The sequence below is a fragment of the Lissotriton helveticus genome, chromosome 2_1 (genome assembly GCF_964261635.1).
Source record: "Lissotriton helveticus chromosome 2_1, aLisHel1.1, whole genome shotgun sequence".
Taxonomy (NCBI): Eukaryota; Metazoa; Chordata; class Amphibia; order Caudata; family Salamandridae; genus Lissotriton; species Lissotriton helveticus.
The window spans coordinates 123,324,838-123,346,601 of NC_136059.1; the positions used below are offsets into that span (position 1 = coordinate 123,324,838).

General features: G+C 44.1%; 1 protein-coding gene across 2 annotated transcripts in view; it reads right to left on the minus strand.

The window, feature by feature from the left end:
• LOC144817781 (uncharacterized) overlaps positions 1–21,262 on the minus strand; it is a 133,567-nt gene extending 112,305 nt beyond the window's left edge. Inside the window, exon 1 of one of the 2 annotated variants that reach the window (XM_078674596.1) lies at positions 21,118–21,262. In XM_078674596.1, the coding sequence (XP_078530722.1) occupies positions 21,118–21,226 (109 nt within the window). In that variant the 5' untranslated portion in view covers positions 21,227–21,262. The remainder of the gene's footprint in view (positions 1–21,117) is intronic. The other variant, XM_078674595.1, reaches the window with a different exon arrangement.
• Positions 21,263–21,764: the final 502 nt, after the last annotated feature.

Sequence of the window (21,764 nt, forward strand, 5' to 3'; positions counted from 1 at the left end):
TCTTTTAGGGTAACTTTTAATTCCGAGCCATTCGCTCTCACTTCCCCCTGGTGAAACATTAGTAATTGCAACGGAGGAATCTGCTCGTCAATTGAGGTACTATACAGGCTAAAATAATGGTCCACCCAAGAGTCCTCGGTAATGGCAATTTCAATGCGTGCTTTTCCTGCGTCAAAGAAGGGGCCATTTACTGCTTTCCAAAAAGCACAAACGTCCTTGCTCAATGAAGCCTCACAGAGCGTCTCCCAGGCCTCACTTTGCCATCTTCCTTCTTTTCAATGCATTCTGATAAGATTTCCGCGCGTCCCTGACCCTTAAAGAATTACGGGGGACAGCATGTAAAGCTCTCTTGAGCTCAGAATGAGCCTTTGTACATGTGGAATCAAACCATTTTCCCATCTTTTCCTTACTTGATTTAGAAACCACCCAAAGGTTGCCCTTAATTTGAGAAGCAATGACCTCAAACTGCTTAAGAATCTCCTGACTAGCCACACTTTCATCCAGAATGGTCAAGAAGCTAGGCAAACATTCGGTTACTAGATCACGTAGAAAGTCACTTGGAACCACCCTATCCCACTTTAGTGCGTAACCATTTTGTTTTGCCATACTAATATCAGAGACATTCTGCACAGATCTCCCTTCTATGGCCAATGCCTGAAATGGATTTATGATCTCCATGATTGTCGGGTAGTGGTCACTAAGTGGGATATCGAGGGTCCAACACCTTTTGACCATATGCCTGTGCCTAACAGAAGTTATTATAAAGTCTATTGTAGACAATACACCCCTGCCATTAAACGTAGGGGCAAGGGGGAGCTCTACTTGACCAATTTCAGTTGCATACCCTAGATCTTCAGAGTGAAGAATCTCATTTATTAGGTCTCCACAGGTGGAATGCTTAAAGTGTGTTAAGTCAGTATCAAGGTCCAACATGAACCCACATGCTCCTTTCTGGCTTTTCTTGCATATGGTACAATTAAAATCTCCCCCCCAAACAACCCAAACATCCTTAACATTTTTATCTGTTTCTTTACCTAAATCATTACCTAACATCTTAAGTGTCAATTCCAGGTCTGCAGGAGGAATATTATTATAGAAGTTTATAATTAAATGACACAATTCCTTACTTGCAACAATCCGCACTAACTGATAATAAGGGTTGATGGAAAATAATTGAATCTTCTGGCAGTTTAGGGAATTAGATATAAATGTCATCAGTCCCCCTTTAGCCCTACCATGGTGAACCTTTACTGCTGATGTAAACAAGGTTTTGTAGCCTGGAAGATGGAGGGGTTCTAAGGTCCAAGTTTCCTGTAGACATAGAATTTCCATCTCTTCTATTGTTTCTAACCAGATGGGATTCAGTATTTTGGACCTAAGCCCTGCCACGTTCCAGAACAATACACAAACAGTTTCCCTGCTTGATGAGTTAACTACTGAGCATTGGCCCATATCTGGAACTGGATTATTATTGGTGGTTCCTATTCCCTGAAAGGGTAAGTACACCGGAGCAATAATAAGAGGCGTTACAGGGGTGGGAATGAGAGAAGAACTGGTGCCAGATGTTACAACAGAACCATTGCCAGAAATGACTGGGATGGAATCTAAGACTAAGGGCAGTCAATCAACCCCATCCAGTCCGTTAAGACAGTTAAATCGGTTGTAATCATAGAAGGGTGTCTCCGGGGGTCGGAAAACTGGTCGTGCAGCATACCCCGATATCTACCCCTCCGTTCAACCCTCGTCCAATTACCTTGGACTAAATCATGGTGCATATGGGTAGGGGGGAAGAAAAAGGACACTGGCAAAGTCTGAATGGTGGAGTCGAGAGATCTATTAGACCCAGCACATATATGTGAAACAGTCCTAGGATCTCGAAAACTCACCATAATACAGTCCCCAATTATAGATTTTCTGGTTTTCCCCAGCCAGGGTACCCTTCTCACCATGGTAATTTCATTGTTAAAAAAGGCCGGGAGGGGTCTGTTCCAGTTCAGCCATGTAATAATTTTTCTTTTAAGAGAGTGAAAGTTCTCACCTTCACCCGCTTCAAGAGGGGGAACACCAGCCATAACTACCATAAAGCTATTAGCCTCAGGGGGCAGGTCGGGTCTCCGTGGTCTGGGGGCAGGTTTATCAGGGGGTGGGGGAGCAATACTGTCATTAGGTATAGCCCCATCGGAGGTTGTCACAGGGGGGACTGGGCCTACTAGTTGTAAAGATGGAATATTGGGTTTGCTAAGTTGTGTCGGGGCTAAGTTGGCCATAAGAGGTTGCGGAAGGGGGGCAGCAGTAGTCACCAAGGGAAGTCCCAAGTTAACTGAAAGGATTTGGGGGTTAAGGGGAGGGTTAGAAAGGGGATTAGATTCAGAGGGTCTACCCTGGATAATAGCTGAGGTTTTCATACTGCTTATAGTTGCCTCCAAGATAGTGAGTCTAATCTCTACTTTCTTTAAGCTCTCACTGATGGGCAGGAGCAGTGACCTAAGTAAAAATTCCAGGTTCCCTATAGAGGTAACGGGGGGTGATGCGTTAGATGAATTATCCCCAGGGGCTTTGACAAGATCAGTGATATTAGTACCCTTAACAGGAGGAGCTTTATGCACGTCTACTATTATCCTATCAGAGGTGGAAGGGAGCGTAGGGGCTTTCCCGAAATCGGAGTGGGGGATTTTGGTTTTACCCTGCCCTCCCCTCAACTTCCTTCTACGCTTGTTTGGGGGTGAGCCATGCATCTCTGCCACAACTACTTGCTTCAGCTTTGTTTTCCTTGGTTTAACTACAGGTGGGGTCTGAGTAATTAAATCAACAGCCATACTGCTGGGACTGGGGGGGTTGACACTAGAAACCTGCTCAGTAGATAAACAGAGGTTAGGAATACGATCCTGCAATAAAAGAGGGACGCCTTCCTGGGATAACAACTCCTGACTAGTGTTAAGAGAACCTCCCTCTTGGGAGATAGAATAGGGAATAATATCACCAGGAGGCCTGTTTTTCATGTTCTCAATAGAGCGGCGGCGCTCCGCCCTACGCTCCGCCAGAGAGGTTTCCTTATCCCCATCACCCAGTGCCCGAGAAAAATAGTTGTCCAAGGTCCCAATTCTAACTCCCCCCGCCTTCACTGATGTTCCCTCCATAGCCGGTGATGGCATGTTCGATACCTATATCAAGGTCCACAGAAAACCAATACAATGCAGGCGAAAGAGAGTAGGCCCAGCCCGGCCTCCTTCGGCCCCTGACGGCCACAGACGGTCCCGCCCTTGTCCCGGGCTTCTCCCGGTCGATCCCGGTCGCTCCCGCGCAGCGGGACAAGTCCATAGACTAAGTATAGTCAGTATGAGAGGGGCGGAGCCTGCAGGGAGAGCGTCCCAGGTGTCAGCAGTAGGGGCTGGCGGGCGCTCCTGGGACTTGTAGTCCTGCGCCCGCCCTCGCTCGCAGCCCTGCACGAACAGTTGTCCACAAACCCTGCCACAGACGTAGGGTGCTTGCCTCCTAGAACAAGCGTCACGGAAATAGCAGCTGGCACTGGAATCCCCACACGAAGCGAGACCCGCGAAGCGGGTTCCGCGAGCAGCAGCGGGAAGAGCACTGAGAACCTCAGCAGCTCGCAGTCCCACACAATCACCAACAGGAGCACAGAAAAGAGGAAAGTAATGCACCGATGTCCAGGTGCACAGTGATTTTAACCGGAACAATGGTGGGGCGGAGCCTGCAGGGAGAGCGTCCCAGGTGTCAGCAGTAGGGGCTGGCGGGCGCTCCTGGGACTTGTAGTCCTGCGCCCGCCCTCGCTCGCAGCCCTGCATGAACAGTTGTCCACAAACCCTGCCACAGACGTAGGGTGCTTGCCTCCTAGCACAAGCGTCACGGAAATAGCAGCTGGTACTGGAATCCCAACACGAAGCGGGACCCGCGAAGCGGGTTCCGCGAGCAGCAGCGGGAAGAGCACTGAGAACCTCAGCAGCTCGCAGTCCCACACAATCACCAACAGGAGCACAGAAAAGAGGAAAGTATGGGACACTTTTCACTGCCTCTATTTGCCATGGATGGATATTCAGAAAACTGACTACGAGCCTGATTTATATATTCGGTGGATAGATATTCCATCACAAATGTGACAAATATCCCATATGCTGTATTTCAATTGCATCATATGTATGACACTTGTAATGCTGCAGACGAAATATCTGCCACATTTGTGACAGAGTATACAGCCAGGCCCTAAGTCAGGCCCTAAATTGACTGCCAGGTTTCTTGTAAATCTATCCATGGGATTAAAAACAATAGGCAATAAACTGTCTCAAACACAACTACACAACAGCTTTTTTTGGCTCCCTGCCTACTCCCAGTATCATGCTCACAACCTCCCACTGTTCTTGTCACAGAAATCTATTTCGCTCCAGTTGGAAAATTTCCCTCTCTGCAGGGTCACCCTGAAACTTTTTGTCTTCCTCCTCCTACTTTTTGAGGATCTCGTTTTACTGGACTTAGATCTCTGACCACTATTCCAGTGCCAAACAGTGCTACCGCGCATGTGCTCTCTCCTCTAAACATGGTAACATTGACAAATGCAATCAATCTTCCAAAAGCAGATCATAAAAAGATACATAAATAACAAAATAAAATTAAAAGGCAAAAATGATGACATTCCATTTAAAAAGAAAAAAAGTACATGGATCTTGGGTCAACGACTTAATAGGAGAATAGCAGCATATAATAGGAATAAACTCACGTACTGCAACCTCAATTTTAGGTCATCTAAAATACATAAATCAGAATTCATCATCATGATAACAAACTAAAACTCAGGGTGTAGTAATATGTATATACACTAGTTTTAAAACAGCATAGACCTCCTTTGCGCTAAAACCCTTTTCATAAACAGCTAAATAAATAACAGGTCTTATAGTCATTGAGTTGCTGCAAAAAGAATAAGGCAGCTTTACACTTAGTACATTTGTACCTACTTAACAGCGGTAATAAACATGTCCTTGTAAATGGCTAATAATAACCACAAAAAAATACAAAGTACAATAGGGATAAACTACATTACTCATCCCATGGACAAATGTTGATGGCTGCGGAGGAATATTGTCCTAATGGAAAGCATAATAGCCTTTGGATGGAAACTAGCCTGAATCTAGCCAATAATGTTCTTTCATGAACATTTGTCACTTAAAGTAAATAGGGGCCAATCACTGGGCTATCTGGATAATACAGGAATCACTGAGCAGGGGTTTAGCTACTTCTGTTAACTCCCTAGTAGCCTGTCTATGCTTGATAAAACTATCCTGGACCCAATATTTATCCTTTTTATATATTGGACTCAGGGTGCTCAAACAAGTATACACAGCCAAAAACTAGAAAGGAGTCTTTGATGTATTTAAACATGGAATTGACAGGCCACGGATGCACAACAGGCAATCTCAAATGACTGCCAGATTAAATGTGGATTCATATTAGCCCAAATTGAGCACCAAAGGATCAAGGGGGGAACATTAATAAAGTCTTGCACATACTCCATCCCTAGCTCCTGGTGGAGAGAGTAATGCGGGTTTGAAGGGCGTACACTTAATCGCTGGCATCAGAATGTATTCTCCTCCACGTGTATTGCCCCTGCATCTCTGCATTCCCCGACACCCATGCTGTATGTAAGAGTTGGCAGCAAAACACACAAGATGATGGATGGAATGTTGCACAATGGCAACACATTCACCCCCAGTCACAGATCTGGGTTTAATCCATCGTTATTTTGCTCACCGAGCCACCCCAGTTCAGACATGGCCATATGCAAATCAGTCTTGACCCTGTGCCTCATGGGAACAGTCCGGCCCGAACTGCCAAGCCATGTCTTCGCTGGACCGGAATCAAGCATCCTAGGACCGGTTTCTAGCTATCACCCGTCTTCAGCCAGGATAGCTTGACTCCAGTGGCTTAGTGAGCACATGGCCCACGTCTGGGCATACCCTTCCCACATAGGGTGAACAGCAAAACACACAAGATGATTAACGGAATGTGAAGGGGCATGGCTTGGGCGCCGATCGGCATGGACGTGTGAGCTGTGAGCTCCGTGTCCGCCTCGCCAATTATCCTGGTTCCAACACCGTAACTGGGCTCCGGCGCTTCCCTGGGGGTCCCCCCTCTAGCTGGATTGCTGCGGCACCCCCTTTGTGACTTTTGGCGTCTGCCCGGACTAGCGACGACGGCTATGCCTCTGGCCGGGATTGCGGAGCAGCGGCCATACTGTGTGGCCTAACCTTCCACAATAAGTCGCGAGCTGGAGTGGTGGTCCGAGCCGACCGGAAGCGCAACGCGGAGGCCTGGACGGCAGTGGTTGATCGGTTGCAGGGACGTCGCTGTGCAACTTGGCCGACGGACACTGGGCTGTGCTGCTGCTTATCTGGTGTTGGCGAAGTGGCCCGCGAGGTGGTGGGAACCTAGATGCCCCGGAGGCAGAGAGTGGCGGTGAAAGTGTGGCAAGGACTGCTGCTTGATTGGAGGCAGACAGAGGGGAATGAGTGCTGCCCTCTCGACTGCTGGCGCCGGAGCTGCTAATTAGCTGACCCCTGTGACCCTTAACTTCACGGAGACCTGTCCCTCGCTGTGGCTACCCGACCTCGTCTGTGGTGACGTGGAGGTGGGAGCTGGAAAGCGGGGCAGCTGGTGTGGCGGCTGTCGTCTGAAGGGGGCCCGTTTGTACAGGAGTGACCCGAGTGGTAACTGAGGAGGGGGCCACTCACTCATGCTGAGATTTCTTGAAGGACTGGCTTACTTTGATTTTCGCCGATGCCGGGATGATGCTCGAGACTGTGCCTTGCTGCCGGATGGTGGTGGTTGGGGCCCCCTGAGCGGGTCTGCTTGATGAGGTGTGGCGGCCCGCGTTGAACTTATATCTGCAATGGGGTGGCTACTGTTGACACCTCGCTTTTCCGAGATTATCAGGAGTGGCCCACCTGGATTGTTTGTGGAGGCCAGCTTTCCTGGAGCGGTGGTTGATCGTTGTTGAACCCGATCATGGGGAAAAAAGACCCTCGCCCAAACCGGGGGCGGCTCCTCCGGGCCCGCATGAAGAGACGACTGGTTCTCGCCCACCGGAGGAGACTGGGGCGCCATCGGAGGGACTGCAGCAGCGGCAGATGGACCAGATTCTCCAGGCCATTACCGACATGAAGGAGGTGCTGCAGCGTGACATTGCCCAGGTGATGTTTGGCTTGGGGTTACTCCGGGCGTATCATGGCAAGTTAGTGGATAAAGTCAAACAGGCTGAGAATACGCCGGAGAAGCTCGAGCCTGCTCAAAAAACAACAGATGTCGCTCTGGGGGATGTGACTCGGAGATTGCAGATCCTGGAGAGGCGTGCCGAAGATGCAGAAGGGTGCAATCGGTGCAACAACCTACGGGTGGTGGGCCTGCCATAGGGAATTGAAGGGGAGAACATGCTGGATTATCTGGAACCTTGGCTGCGTGCTGTGGTTTGTCCTGAGGAGCTCACACAGTTTTACACTTTGGAGAGAGCACATAGGGTCCCGTCCCGCCCATTGGCGCCCGGGCGGCCCCCCAGGCCTGTTGTGGCCCGGTTGCTGCACTACAAAGACAGGGACATCATTCTCCAGAAAGCACGAACAGCGGGGCCCTACAAGGTGGACAACAGCTCCGTCTCCATCTACCCGGACTATACATTTGAGGTTCAGCGTCAAAGGTCCTCATTTATGGAAGTTAAGAAGGCCCTCCATACAGAGGGTATTCAATATTCCCTCCTGTTCCCGGCCCGTCTGAAGGTGATGCTACAATAGCCCGGAAGAGGTGTGGAGTTGGTTGGAGTCTTATCAAGCAGGCACGGATGGCCATGTGTATGGCGGTGAGAAGCGGGGAGCACCGTCACGGCCGTCCCGGGTGAATGTGTTGCCATAGTGAAACATTCCGTCCATCATCTTGTGTGTTTTGCTGTTCATCCTATGTGGGAAGGGTATGCCCCGACGTGGGTCCCGTGCTCACTAAGCCACTGGACTCAAGCTATCCTGGCTGAAGACGGTTGATGCCAGAAACTGGTCCTAGGATGCTTGATTCCGGTCCAGGGAAGACATGGCTTGGCAGTTCGGTCTGGACTGTTCCCATGAGGCACAGGGTCAAGACTGATTTGCATATGGCCATGTCTGAACTGGGGTGGCTTTGTGAGTAAAATAACAATGGATTAAACCCAGATCTGTGACTGGGGGTGAATGTTTTGCCATTGTACAACATTCCATCCATCATCTTGTTTGTTTTGTATGTAAGAGTTGGCAAGCATTTCCGGTTATATATCTCTAAATTCTGGGCAATCCTTTTTTTTGCCAATGGTCATGGCAAGTGAAAAAACAGTGCCTACTGCATGGGTATAAGGAGATATCCTATTTTTAATGTAAGATGATCAGGTGCACCCGTCATCGATCTCCAGGCCCAGCTATGAAAATCAACTTGCCCTGTCCAGTTTTTTTCCACCTTTATTTAAGGTGTGGGATTTTGTATTTCTAGGGCCACATACCATGGTGTATGTTTTTATGAAATTAGTCTTGAAGTGCAGATCTCTCATAAATGATACATAATCAGTGATTAAAGTCTCAAGGCAATTTGCAGTTCTGGCAAGGAGCATTCATCACCAGCATATAGTAGTGCAGGCACGGCCTTCCACTCTACATAAGGAACATCCTCCCCAGTAGAGACTAAAATCTGTCCAGATCATCAGCATTGCAAAATCTTAGGGATGGGAATAATTTGGATTACGTTTTCCAACATTTCAGCTTTTGTCATTCCCAGACCCTAGTAAAGGCTAATAAAACAAGCTTGAATATGTCTACCACAGCAGTAATTTTTTGGCCTGCATTACGCTCTCCTTTGCCTTGAATAATTGTGATCCAGCTCACGTAATGTCACTCATGTTGCAATCATAGAAACCAGATCACCAATTACATACTACTTATAAAATCGTCTCGGTAAACATAATGTTATTGTTGAGCTTGGACTATGCCAATGGCCACCCAGTCATTAACCCGTTGACCGTGGCGCAAATTCTTCCGCGTTGCGGGCAAATGAATGAGTAGGCGGGGTTCGGATGGCCCCTGGCCATCTTCCACACATGCCCACTGTGACGTGGGACGGCCGATGGCCGTCTGACGCATGGAATGGGTTAAAGGTATGATACAGGCATATTGTATGTCAACAGTGATGTCACTGACCATGTCATGAATGATGTATTATGTGACGTCATCAGCAGTGCATTGTGGTGGCGCGAGTTATAGTTAGCTGAACTAACTATAAAGGGGGAATTGCTATGCTTTTGTATGAGTGAAATGTCCAACTGACTATAACGTCCCTTAAACCTATAGTTTTTTTCAGTGAATTTCTAAGGTTTTTAAATGCTAATTTCTAATTATAACGTGCCTGAAACCTCTATTTTTTTCAGTGAATTTCAATGTTTTTTTAAATGTTAATTTCTAACTATAACATGCCTGATGCCCGATGGAGCTACTTGGTTTAGCTATAGGGGAGATGGGCCGTGGATTCCCTCCTTGGTCGTCACCTACCCAGTCGGTCTTTAGGCAGACTTCTTTTCGTCTCTCCTTATTGTCTCTTCCCTAGCTCCTATCCTCTCTCCCCTGAATCTCTCCCCTTGCCCGCTACTCTGCCTACGCCCCTGTCCTTTGTGCCCTTTGACTAAGCACTCCTTCTCCCCTAGTCCAATATTTATACTCTGGAGTCTCAGTGAACCCGCTGAGTGAGTCTACTGCGCCAAGGAAGCCACTCACAATTGCGGTATGGTATGGCACCCCTTGCCAAAGCACTCCCTCTCCCCTTTTTGGGGAAGTATCCAGTAGGTAGGCCTTGGAGTCTCAGAGACCCCTCTGAGAGAGTCCACTGCATAAAGGGAGCCTCTCGCTATAGAGATAGGTAAGGGATACCACTTCCCCTGGGAACACAGCTTACTGGACTTTGGACATTGCCTTGATTGTCTACCGGTTTGTGTCCCCGTCACCCTTCCCCTCCTCTCCCCATGCTGTGTCTCTCACCCTCCTCTCCTCTTTCTCGCCTTCATTATCTGTCTACTTCCCCTACTCCAACCCCCCTCCCCTGAATCTCTCACCTTGCCTTCTTTTCCCCTTACGTATTTGTGCTTATTGTTTATCTCAACGTTACAAGTAACTATGTTGCCATGCTCTAAAAACTGTGTAACCTTTGTAACGATGTATCCTGTAACTATGATCTGATGCTCATGTAAAGCGCTCTGATACCTCCGGGTCTAGCCAGCGCTATATAAAACTTTTAAAATAAATAAATAAATATTGTTTTTTGAGTGAATTTCAGTGGTTTTTTACATGCTGAATTCTAACTTTGCCAACAAAGGTAGGACATGTGAAGAAAGAGGAAGAAAAGCACAGTAAGAAGCAAGACAAATGCTGAAAAAGGCAACGGAAGTCCTGAACGATGAAGAAAAGTGCAGGAAGAAGCAAGAGATGTGCAGAAAGAACCAACAGAGGAGCAGAAAGTACTGTGCCCCCAACTTTTTAGTGACGGGTACTTGTGGTAACTGACTCTGACTAACCAGGACCAAAGCCAGTGCTATGCTAAAAGACACTTAGAATACAGTGAAAACACCTACATACACTAGGGAACATTATGGGTTGGGTACCCCTGTAATGAACTTGACCTCCTCTGTATTTGGCATGAATTAGTGCCTGGGTCATTGCATGAGTACATGGGTAGTGACTGGTTGATTAGAGTGCTGCAAGGATATTGCATGGTGATTTTCTAAATGCTTGGGTTTTGGCAGAGAGATTGGATAAGTACATGATGCTGGATGGGTGATTGGAGGAGTGCATTGGTAGTGTCAGGGGTTTCTGGAGTGCATGTACAACCTGGGTAATTGAAGAGTGAATCAGTACTGTGTAAGTGGTTAGAGGGCTGCATGGGTAGTGCACAGGGGATTGTAGCAGTGCTTGTGTTAGTGCCTGGGTCACTCCATGAGTATATGGGTACTGACTGGAAGATTAGAGTACTGCAAGGAGAGTGCATGGTGAATTTATAAGTGCCTGGGTTTCAGCATAGTGATTAGATAAGTACATGGTGCTCACTGGGTGATTGGAGGAGTGCATGGGTAGTGACAGGGCAATGGCTAGACTGCATGGGTACTGCTCAGGGTATTTTAGCAGTGCATGAGTTATTGCATGGGTCATTGCATGAGTTCATGGGTAGTGACTGGATGATTAGAGTGCTGCAAAGAGAGTTCTTAGGTTTTGGTGGAGTGATTGCATAAGTAAACACATGTCCCATCAGGCCCCGCCCCCTCCTTTCACCACTGTGCAAACGCGCCCCCTGATCGGTTTTAATTTGGGGGATTCATTCCCCTTGAATCCTGAGGGTCCATGGGGGACAACTAGCCCACCATGTACCTCCAGTAAGCACCACAGAGCTGCGTCCGAGGCCACACCCCTTTTTACACGGCTCTGCATGCAACTCTATGGCGCTTACTGGACATACCTGATTGGCTAGTTGGCACCCAGGGACCCTTAGGATTCAAGGGAACTTAATTTCCCAACTTAAAACATGCCACAGGGTGTGTTTGCACACCTGTCACGCCATGCTCCCTTCCTGCACCACTGTGCAAACTATCCCCCTGGTGCGTTGTAAATTGTTGGATTAAGTCCTCTTGATTCAAGGGGACTTAATCCCCCAACTTACTGTGCAAACTATCCCCCTGGTGCGTTGTAAATTGTTGGATTAAGTCCTCTTGATTCAAGGGGACTTAATCCCCCAACTTAAAACGGGCCACAGGGCGCATTTGCACAGTGGTGCAGGGAGGGGGCAGGGCCTGATGTGACAAGTGTGCAAATGCGCCCTGTGGCGCATTGTAAGTTAGGGGATTAAGTCCCCTTGAATCCTGAGGGTCCCTGGGTGCCAACTAGCCCACCAGGTACCTTCAGTATGCACCAGAGAGCTGTGTTGCAGAGAGGAATTCAGAGGCCATGCCCCTTTTAACACCTCTCTCCAACGCAGCTCTTTGGCGCTTACTGGAGGTACCTGGTGGGCTAGTTGGCCTCCAGGAACCCTCAGGATTGAAGGGGACTTAATCCTGCAATTTACAATGTGCCAGGGGGTGCATTTGCACACTTGGTATGTCAGGCCTGCCCCCTCCCTGCACCACTCTGCAAATGCGCCCCCTGACGCGTTGTAAATTGGGGGATTAATTTCCCTTGAGTCCTGAGTTATTACTGGTTGTTAAGAATGTTGCGGAGTGGTGTTGTCGCGGCTTTTTGCAAGGGAGCGCCTACTCTGCATCTCATTAGCGATAGTTGCGGGGGTCATCTATGGCAATGTTTTTTGCAGCTGCTATCGCAAGTAAAGTGGTGATATGGGCTGATAGCACCAGCTTGTGAATGGAGCAATACATAAATGTCCGCTTTGGCTGCAATAAACTCGGCGATTACTCCTTGAGAATATGAGCTTGGCTAGTATATTTCCAACTAGAATGCAATCAAAAATAAAAGTTGCCATTTTTGTCAGTTCTCAATTTCAGACAATCTTTCCTGGCAGCTTTTTAAATGCTTGCCTAAGGAATCTCTGTGCAATTCTCAATAATGACTTTGCGGATAAATGAATGCAACACATCATAGAACCTATTGTATTAACCTTAGCAGAATGAAATGTTAACATACCTCTGACCTTGAGTTACCTTTGGGCAGGTGTGCAGGTGAATGAGGTGCCAAAAAATCTACTGTCTCACACAGTGGTCTAGGGTACCTTGACCATATCCTCTTTCCATACCATTATTTCATCATATTCATCTCATCCAGTGGTTTACCTCTACATCATTTCTGTGTCAATATCATTACCTGGACTAAACTAAATGAAGATAATTGTAAATAGCTTTACGGTTCAAAGAAGGGTTTGTTAGCGGACAATGAATATGTTTAGAGTTTGGGAAGGGTTTAGGAGAGGGTATGGGTAAGGTATTATTTTAGGATTAGGGTCAGTCTCATGATAAGGTAACCATGGGGGATAATTTTAGTGTTTGGATAGGGGTTTGGGTAAGAGCAAATATGTAGAGTTTATTGTTAGAGTAGGGTAAAGCATAGGTTTAAGAATAAGACATGTTTTAGGGAAAACAATCTGTTGTGAAGAATTCACATGCTTGCATGCTTAAATATCACATATTTACATTTCTGTATACGTCAAACACTTGCATCAGTTCATTTACAAGAAGTAGATTTTCTTTGCAGATTTATTTCAAGGAGTACAAACCGTTCTCCTTTCAGCCACACCAATTTATAGTTTGTTCTCTCTCATTTCCCAACCTGAAAATGAATGTAAGCAGTATTAAACCTGTAATCGTTTGTAGGGTTTAAAGCCTTGGAGCTTTTTGGTAAATACGGCCTTTTACTGCTTCCTCAAGCTTAGAATGGCCAAATCCGTGGAGTGACAATGTATGCATTCACTCTTTAAATTACACCATGCTGTTGTATGATTTTTCTTGCAGTTTTATAAACCACACAACTCTATTGGAAAGCTTTACATTACAGTTGTATGCTTGAACTTTAGACACCTTACACTCAAAACACAACCACATCATGATGGATCACTGACATAATATCGAGGGACATAATATCGACTACCAAAAATATCGGCGACAAAATATCGACAGACAGAATATCGACTTTGTATCTTTGTACAATCAGGTAAGTACAAAAATATTGAGTAAAAAATATCGTTTACAAAAATATAGTTTAAAAAAATATCGACTTTATTAAAAACAATGTTAAATTAAATTAATCTTAAAAATTAATTACTAAAATATACTTAAAAATACTTAAATTACCTTATAATAATTAAATAATTAATGAAAGTTATAAAAAAAAGTTGTTACAATCATATTTGTTAAAACATATATATATAGTAACATAATATAATTAAATAATATACAATATTATTACCGTACGATAGCGGAAGTGTACAAATTACTATTCCCACTCCAGAGAGTGCAACAGTAGGGAAAGCATTGGATAGCGTAAGGGTAAAAATTACTATTCCCACTCCAAAGAGTGCAACAGTAGGGAAAACATTGGATAGCGTAGGGGTAAAAATTACTATTCCCACTCCAGAGAGTGCAACAGTAGGTAAAGCGTTGGATAGCGTAGGGGTACAAATTACTATTCACACTCCAAAGAGTGCAACAGTAGGGAAAGGGTTGGATAGCGTATGGGTACAAGTTACTATTCCCACTCCAGACAGTGCAACAGTAGGGAAAGGGTTGGATAGCGTAGGGGTACAAATTACTATTCCCACTCCAGAGAGTGCAACAGTAGGGAAAGCGTTGGATAGCGTAGGGGTACAAATTACTATTCCCACTCCAGAGAGTGCAACAGTAGGGAAAGCGTTGGATAGCGTAGGGGTACAAATTACTATTCCCACTCCAGAGAGTGCAACAGTAGGGAAAGGGTTGGATAGCGTATGGGTAAAAAATACTATTCCCACTCCAGAGAGTGCAACAGTAGGGAAAGGGTTGGATAGCGTAGGGGTAAAAATGATTATTCCCACTACAGAGAGTGCAACAGTAGGGAAAGGGTTGGATAGCGTAGGGGTACAAATTACTATTCCCACTCCAGAGAGTGCAACAGTCGGGAAAGGGTTGGATAGCGTACGGGTAAAAATTACTATTCCCACTCCAGAGAGTGAAACAGTAGGGAAAGGGTTGGATAGCGTAGGGGTAAAAATTACTATTCCCACTCCAGAGAGTGCAACAGTAAGGAAAGCGTTGGATAGCGTAGGGGTAAAAATTACTATTCCCACTCCAGAGAGTGCAACAGTAGGGAAAGGGTTGGATAGCGTAGGGGTAAAAATTACTATTCCCACTCCAGAGAGTGCAACAGTAGGGAAAGCGTTGGATAGCATAGGGGTAAAAATTACTATTCCCACTCCAGTGAGTGCAACAGTAGGGAAAGTAGATACTTCATATATATTATTTAAAAAAATATATATATTAATATCTATAAAAAATTATTTAAAAGTCATTACCAATTTAATATAATATAATAATTAATTAATTAAAAATACTATTTTAAATTAATTATTACAATTTGTTATCTATTAATACTAATAAATAACAAATTAACAATTAATTAATTAGTAATTAAAGTTACTTAACAATTAAAATCTAATAAATACCAAATAAAAATTAACATATGTAATTAGTTATAATTAAATTACTTCCCACCCTATTCCCCTATAAACCCACAACCCACTACATAAAATACATTTGTAAAATTAACATCATTATCAATTAATCAATTTAATAAAAATTAATTCTCAATTAAAAGTTAATTAATTACCAATTAACAATTATTTAACTATTAATTATAAATAAATAACACTACATAAATTAACATATTTAATTAATTATAATTAAATTACTTCCCACCCTATTCCCCTAGAAACCCACAACCCGCTACAGAAATTAAATTAATTAAATTAACATAATTATCAATTATTCAATTTAATAAAATTAATTGTCAATTAAATTGTAATTAATTACAAAATAAAAATTAATGATCAATTAATTATGAACAACTACCAATAAATAAATTAACATAATTATCAATTAATCAATTAAATATAATTAATTGGCAATTACAATTTAAATAATTACAAAATAAAATTAATTAACAATTAATTATAAACATATACCAATAAATTAATTTACATATTTAATTAATTATAATTAAATTACTTCCCACCCTATTCCCCTAGAAACCCACAACCCGCTACAGAAATTAAATTAATTAAATTAACATAATTATCAATTATTCAATTTAATAAAATTAATTGTCAATTAAATTGTAATTAATTACAAAATAAAAATTAATGATCAATTAATTATGAACAACTACCAATAAATAAATTAACATAATTATCAATTAATCAATTAAATATAATTAATTGGCAATTACAATTTAAATAATTACAAAATAAAATTAATTAACAATTAATTATAAACATATACCAATAAATTAATTTACATATTTAATTAATTATAATTAAATTACTTCCCACCCTATTCCCCTATAAACCCACAACCCGCTACAGAATTAAATTACGCAAAATTTAAATAACTTTAAATTCATTAATTAAACTATATTATAACATAAATAAACACTTTTAACACATAAAATACACTATAAAAAATTGGATATTATTAAATGTTCGATATTTTTATTAACCTATATTATATACTTTGATATTTTCACTATCTATATTTTATAATTCGATATTACATTACTTATCTTCAAAACGATATTTTTGATCTCTATATTCTGTACATTCGATATTTTGTCCAGCCTATATTTTGTACTCGATATTATGTCCATTCGATATTTTGTAGTCGATATTATGTCTGTTAACCATCATGATATGGCCCAGAACTCGGAAACACAAAGAAGCAGTTATTGACCTGTGTGTCTGTGCTCTGCTGTCAGCAAAACATGCACTACCTCTAAGATAATCTGGGTCAACATTAGGGGTGAGTAACAAATTCTGCTTTGCCGTCTGAGTTCATGGAGGTTTGCCCACTCCCTGCGGAGTGCGGAGTTTCGTAAATTCCATGAAGCGGAGCAGAGTTTTCCCTCTCGCATGGCTTGCCAATGTTAAGCTAGGCCACCTCCCTGTGATATTTCTCAGCGCCGGTGGTCATGGCAGGTTGCCACCAATGACGATGAAAAATCAGCTGCTTGCGTTGAGGAAGCTGCCTCTCCAGTAGAACATTTACTCGAGTGGCTGTACGTGGTGCAGTCCGCACTGATTTTACAGTGTGGGACAAACTCTAATTGCTAAAATTCAGCCCAGGCAGCATGACTTATGGCACTCCACCGAATGCAGAACTCCACAGAGCTCAGCAGACCTTTTCTGGTACTTTGCTCCATGGAGCAGAACTTCACAAACTCCACCCAGCTCTAACTAACATAGTGCTGGCACAGAAAAGTCATTATGATATGGCCCCAGAATTAAACTCCCTTTGTTACTGGCCCACAACTAGCATTTCAACTTTGTAGAAGCCGTGCATGATGGGAGCTGCTGACTCAGAGCAAATCACTTGTTTTATGCCTACAGTGTGTACAATGATGTATTTCTTCAGGTTAATGCTTTATTTTCAGGCAGTACAACCTGGAAACAATGATCAAGGTTTGCCTCTTTCTGAGCCGTGCTCTCTAAAATAATGCACTAACTCGGAGAAGCATCGGGTTAAATATGTTTACTTTTGACACATAAAAACAGGCGCTCAGCCAATTATCATACAGTCTCAACTCTTAGGGGGCATATTTACAATAAGTGGCGCATCCCTGCATATCAGCAGGGATGCGCCACTTATTGTGCGCCATGCCTACGCCAACATGGTTGCACTACATTTACAATGCGGCGCACCATGGGGCAAAAACGGCACAGATGCGTCACGCATCTGTGCCGTAAAAGTGTCGCATTGCTGGAGTTGTGTCGCAAGCACGACGCAGCTCCAGCAATGCTCGGGTGGCCCTATTATTCCAATGCTGCGTCAATCCTTACGCCTGCCTCAAGCAGGCGCAGGGTTTTGATGCAGCATGGGCACCAAAATGACTAAGTGAAATCTTGTAGATTTCACTCAGCCACTTTCAGGAGACGTTCCTGTGCCGGAGCGCCCCCCTCCCCCCCTGCGCAGGAACGTCTCCTTCTGGCGCAGAGCTTTACAATGTGACGCATTTCCCAGATGCGTCACGTTGTAAATACCCCGCACATTGGCGCATCTTTTGCGCCGCCGCTGCGTCACAAAAGTGACACAACGGTGGCGCAAAAGCGGCACAAGGGGCTTATAAATATGACCCTTAGGGTCTTATTTACGAGAGGAATCCACTGGATTGAGTTTGGTGATCCCTACAGTGGTGGGGAGCAACCAGTGTTGTTTAAATACCCCTCACACACCAAAAGGCCCCTTGGTGTCATGCTTCATCATCGGGGTCTTCGCAAACCTCTACGGAATGCGGCGTGCTGCGACTCACGACTACGTAGGAGCACTGAAAGTGAACTATGTGTTGGTGTGTGTGGAGTGGTAGAATGTGAGTGGTGAGGTGAAGGTGAAAGCTAAAAAATACCTGGCTCGTAGGAAAACAAAAAACTTTATTGAGTCCTCGGCTGGTATCATTAAAAAGTGCAAGAGAGGTTGTTCTCTACTGGTTAGGGTAAGGCAACCTCAAAGGTGCGTCAACATGTTTCGGAGTAGAGGACTCCTTCTTCAGGACAAGGATGTGCACTAGTTATCCTCACCTTACTCACATGTATATGTAGATGTCAAAGTGTGCTCTACAAAAATAATTTATGGTGAAATGTACCTATCTGTCTTATAAAAGGTCAAAATCCGTTGCGCCCAATTGGCGATATACTGGACCTGTGAATGAACAAAAGGTTATATAAACCATAATGTAAAATACATGTTTTATGAAAAACTGTGTAAATACACAGAAGGGTAACACGGAACCAAAAATAAGGTCCAGGAACCCTGGGAAAGAAAATGGAAAAACACAAACAAACATATAAACTAGGACAGACATTAATTGTCTATGAAGATCTCCATCTGGTTCCATAAGATGAAAAAAACGGAATTAATATCACATAGTTATCCACAGATGTACATTGCTTACTTATAGTAATGGGCTAAGTAGCCTCATGAGCGTATTGGGGGTCTTCTGTTCTGCCCAATTTGGCAACCTATGAGGTGTTAAAGGAACCGAGTTTTAGGATCAAAAAAGCAGTCGATCCTGATACTGATTTAAGCAAAACACACATCCCAAACACACACACTCACGGTTACAGCGTGGCCTGGTTGGCTCTCATGCCCTCAACGCGGCTCCGACGAAGTGTCGGTCCAGTTAGAAACAAACCCCTTATATAGTGCCTCAAGGTTACTGATTATCCCTTAATTGGAAAAGGAAAAAGCCCAAACATGGACATAACCCTGAAGTTCTAACCCGGTTCTGCGCGGGCTTACTGGGTGTGCCCAGAGTAACCAGAGTATGTGCGAAGGTGAGACACTAACACCAAGCGCATGCGCAAAGCGGTAGTGTCTGCGAAGACGTTCAGGCTGCAATAGAGAATTAGCAGCCACTTGCGCATGCGCGAGTGAGACGTCCCAGTTCTTTGCCTATATTAATCAGGGTCTCTTTTGGGAGTGTTACGAGCGCAGCAAAATTAAGCACATGCTGGACCTTATTTTTGGTTCTGTGTTACCCTTCTGTGTATTTACACAGTTTTTCATAAAACAGTATTTTACACTATGGTTTATATAACCTTTTGTTCATTCACAGGTCCAGTATATCGCCAATTGGGCGCAACGGATTTTGACCTTTTATAAAACAGATAGGTACATTTCACCATAAATTATTTTTGTAGAGCACACTTTGACATCTACATATACATGTGAGTAAGGTGAGGATAACTAGTGCACATCCTTGTCCTGAAGAAGGAGTCCTCTACTCCGAAACATGTTGACGCACTTTTGACGTTGCCTTACCCTAACCAGTAGAGAACAACCTCTCTTGCACTTTTTAATGATACCAGCCGAGGACTCAATAAAGTTTTTTGTTTTCCTACGAGCCAGGTATTTTTTAGCTTTCACCTTCACCTCACCACTCACATTCTACCACCCCACACACACCAACACATAGTTCACTTTCAGTGCTCCTACGTAGTCGTGAGTCGCAGCATTCCGTAGAGGTTTGCGAAGACCCCGATGATGAAGCATGACACCAAGGGGCCTTTTGGTGTGTGAAGGGTATTTAAACAACACTGGTTGCTCCCCACCACTGTAGGGATCACCAAACTCAATCCAGTGCATTCCTTTTGTTTATGCATATTACCAGGGGAGACAGAATCCACTTCTTCCTCTCCCTCCCTCCTTTTGTTTATGACTTACTTCTTATTTACGAGAGGCATGTACCATGCAAAGTGGGAGTTGTGTGACCCAAACCTCTAAGTCAGATTCTTGAAGCCATACAAAGCCACTCTGCATGTTTCCGAGTGGCTTCAAAGAGCTGGAGTAATGAAGTGCAGAGCTAAGCTCTGCATTGCGGTACTCTGCCCTGGGAAGGTGGTCGATGGATGTTCCATGGTTTTGCCCACGCTACTCCAATGAATTTTGATGCATCCCCAGATTTTAGAAGAACTTGTAAACTTGGGGATGTGCCAAAATCTTACACTTTCCCAGGGGAGGCGTAACTAAGATTAATAACTCGATTCCTCTTCCTTTCTTCCTCTTACTATGTGGGTTGCATTTTGCCGCACACATAGAAAGAGGGCTATACCTCCAAGGATTGTATTTGTGCAAGAAGTTGTTCTTTCCAGCACAAAAACAATCCTGCATGCTTTGCAAGCACCCCACCAAGGGTGACTGCATTGGCGCTAGGCAGCCCATTGTGCTCCGGTGCATTGTAAAGGACTGGAACACGACATATCCCCTTAAATATGGTGCATTCCTGCCCTTACCCTGTCATCCAGTGCAGGGCAGCAAGGTGACAAGCTGCGCTGCACTGCATCGTTTATTTTTTATAAATGAGCCCCTCTTTTTTTTTTAAAGGGAGAAAAGTCACAAATCGAACAAAGTTGGCCTGACCTGCGCTAGGGTGAAGTCTCCACCCCGAGTGCAGAGGTTCTGCCCCGAGTGCAGATGTTCCGCCCTGAGTGCGGAAACTCCACCCAAAGTGCAGAAACTCCACCCCGAGTGCGGATGTAAAGATGCTACTCAGAACTTACCTTTGTTAATACCAAAAATAAGTAAAGTTAGACTTTTACCTTTGTGAATCAGGCCAACTATGTTCTATTTGTGACTTTTCTCCCTTTAAAAACAAAAGAGGAGTAAAGATGCTCCCTGGAACTTTTCTTTGTGAATACCAAAAGTCGTGAGCTTAGAATTTCTACCTAAGAAAGTTAATTTCTAAAAATATGGAACAATTATTATGAACTAAATCGTATTTTCATTTTCTGTTGCGATATATAATTAAATTAACTTCATACCTGTGTTGTGAAGAAGTTAAAAATATACATTTTTTCTGTAAGGCTAAAAAGCAAGGTATTTACCTAAGGTGTCCATTGTTGCGAGTCTGTCTTGGCCTGTTCTCTTCTGGGTAAGAGTCCTGCACAGGCACTCTGAGGGCGTGGATAGCTGGTATGAGCTGCTGCTCTGCATTTATAGACACACATTTTAATTAATGCAGCTGGCTGAGTTTCATTGAGTAAATACACGCCATTCCTCATGACTCGCATTTCAGGTGACACACAAAGCAATCCAAGCTTCTCATGCAAATTCAGCAATTTCAAAAATCACCTATAAAAAAAATTACACTTTTTAGCTGATTAGATGAAAAAATGTACCTACATTGGACAACATTCGACCAGAAAATTCGAGGCCATCTCCCCTTTCCTAAATTCCCTGCAATTGTTTGCAACTGAAGGAATATCTTGCAACTGGAAGGCACCCCACATAAGGCAGGCCAGAGGGGCACCCCAAAATACCTTGCTCGCCCACTGCATGTCTTAGGACGTCAGCACCAACTGAGCAGCTCTGCAACACTTCCCTTCTGAGCAGCAGCCATGCAGAAAACCACAACACTGAACAGAACACTAAAGAGACCTGGAAAAGTATTGTTGTTGAGTCTTGACTGGACATGGTATTTCGCCAGGATATTCAACGCTATCCTTACAATCCCTTACCCGAAAAGGGCACT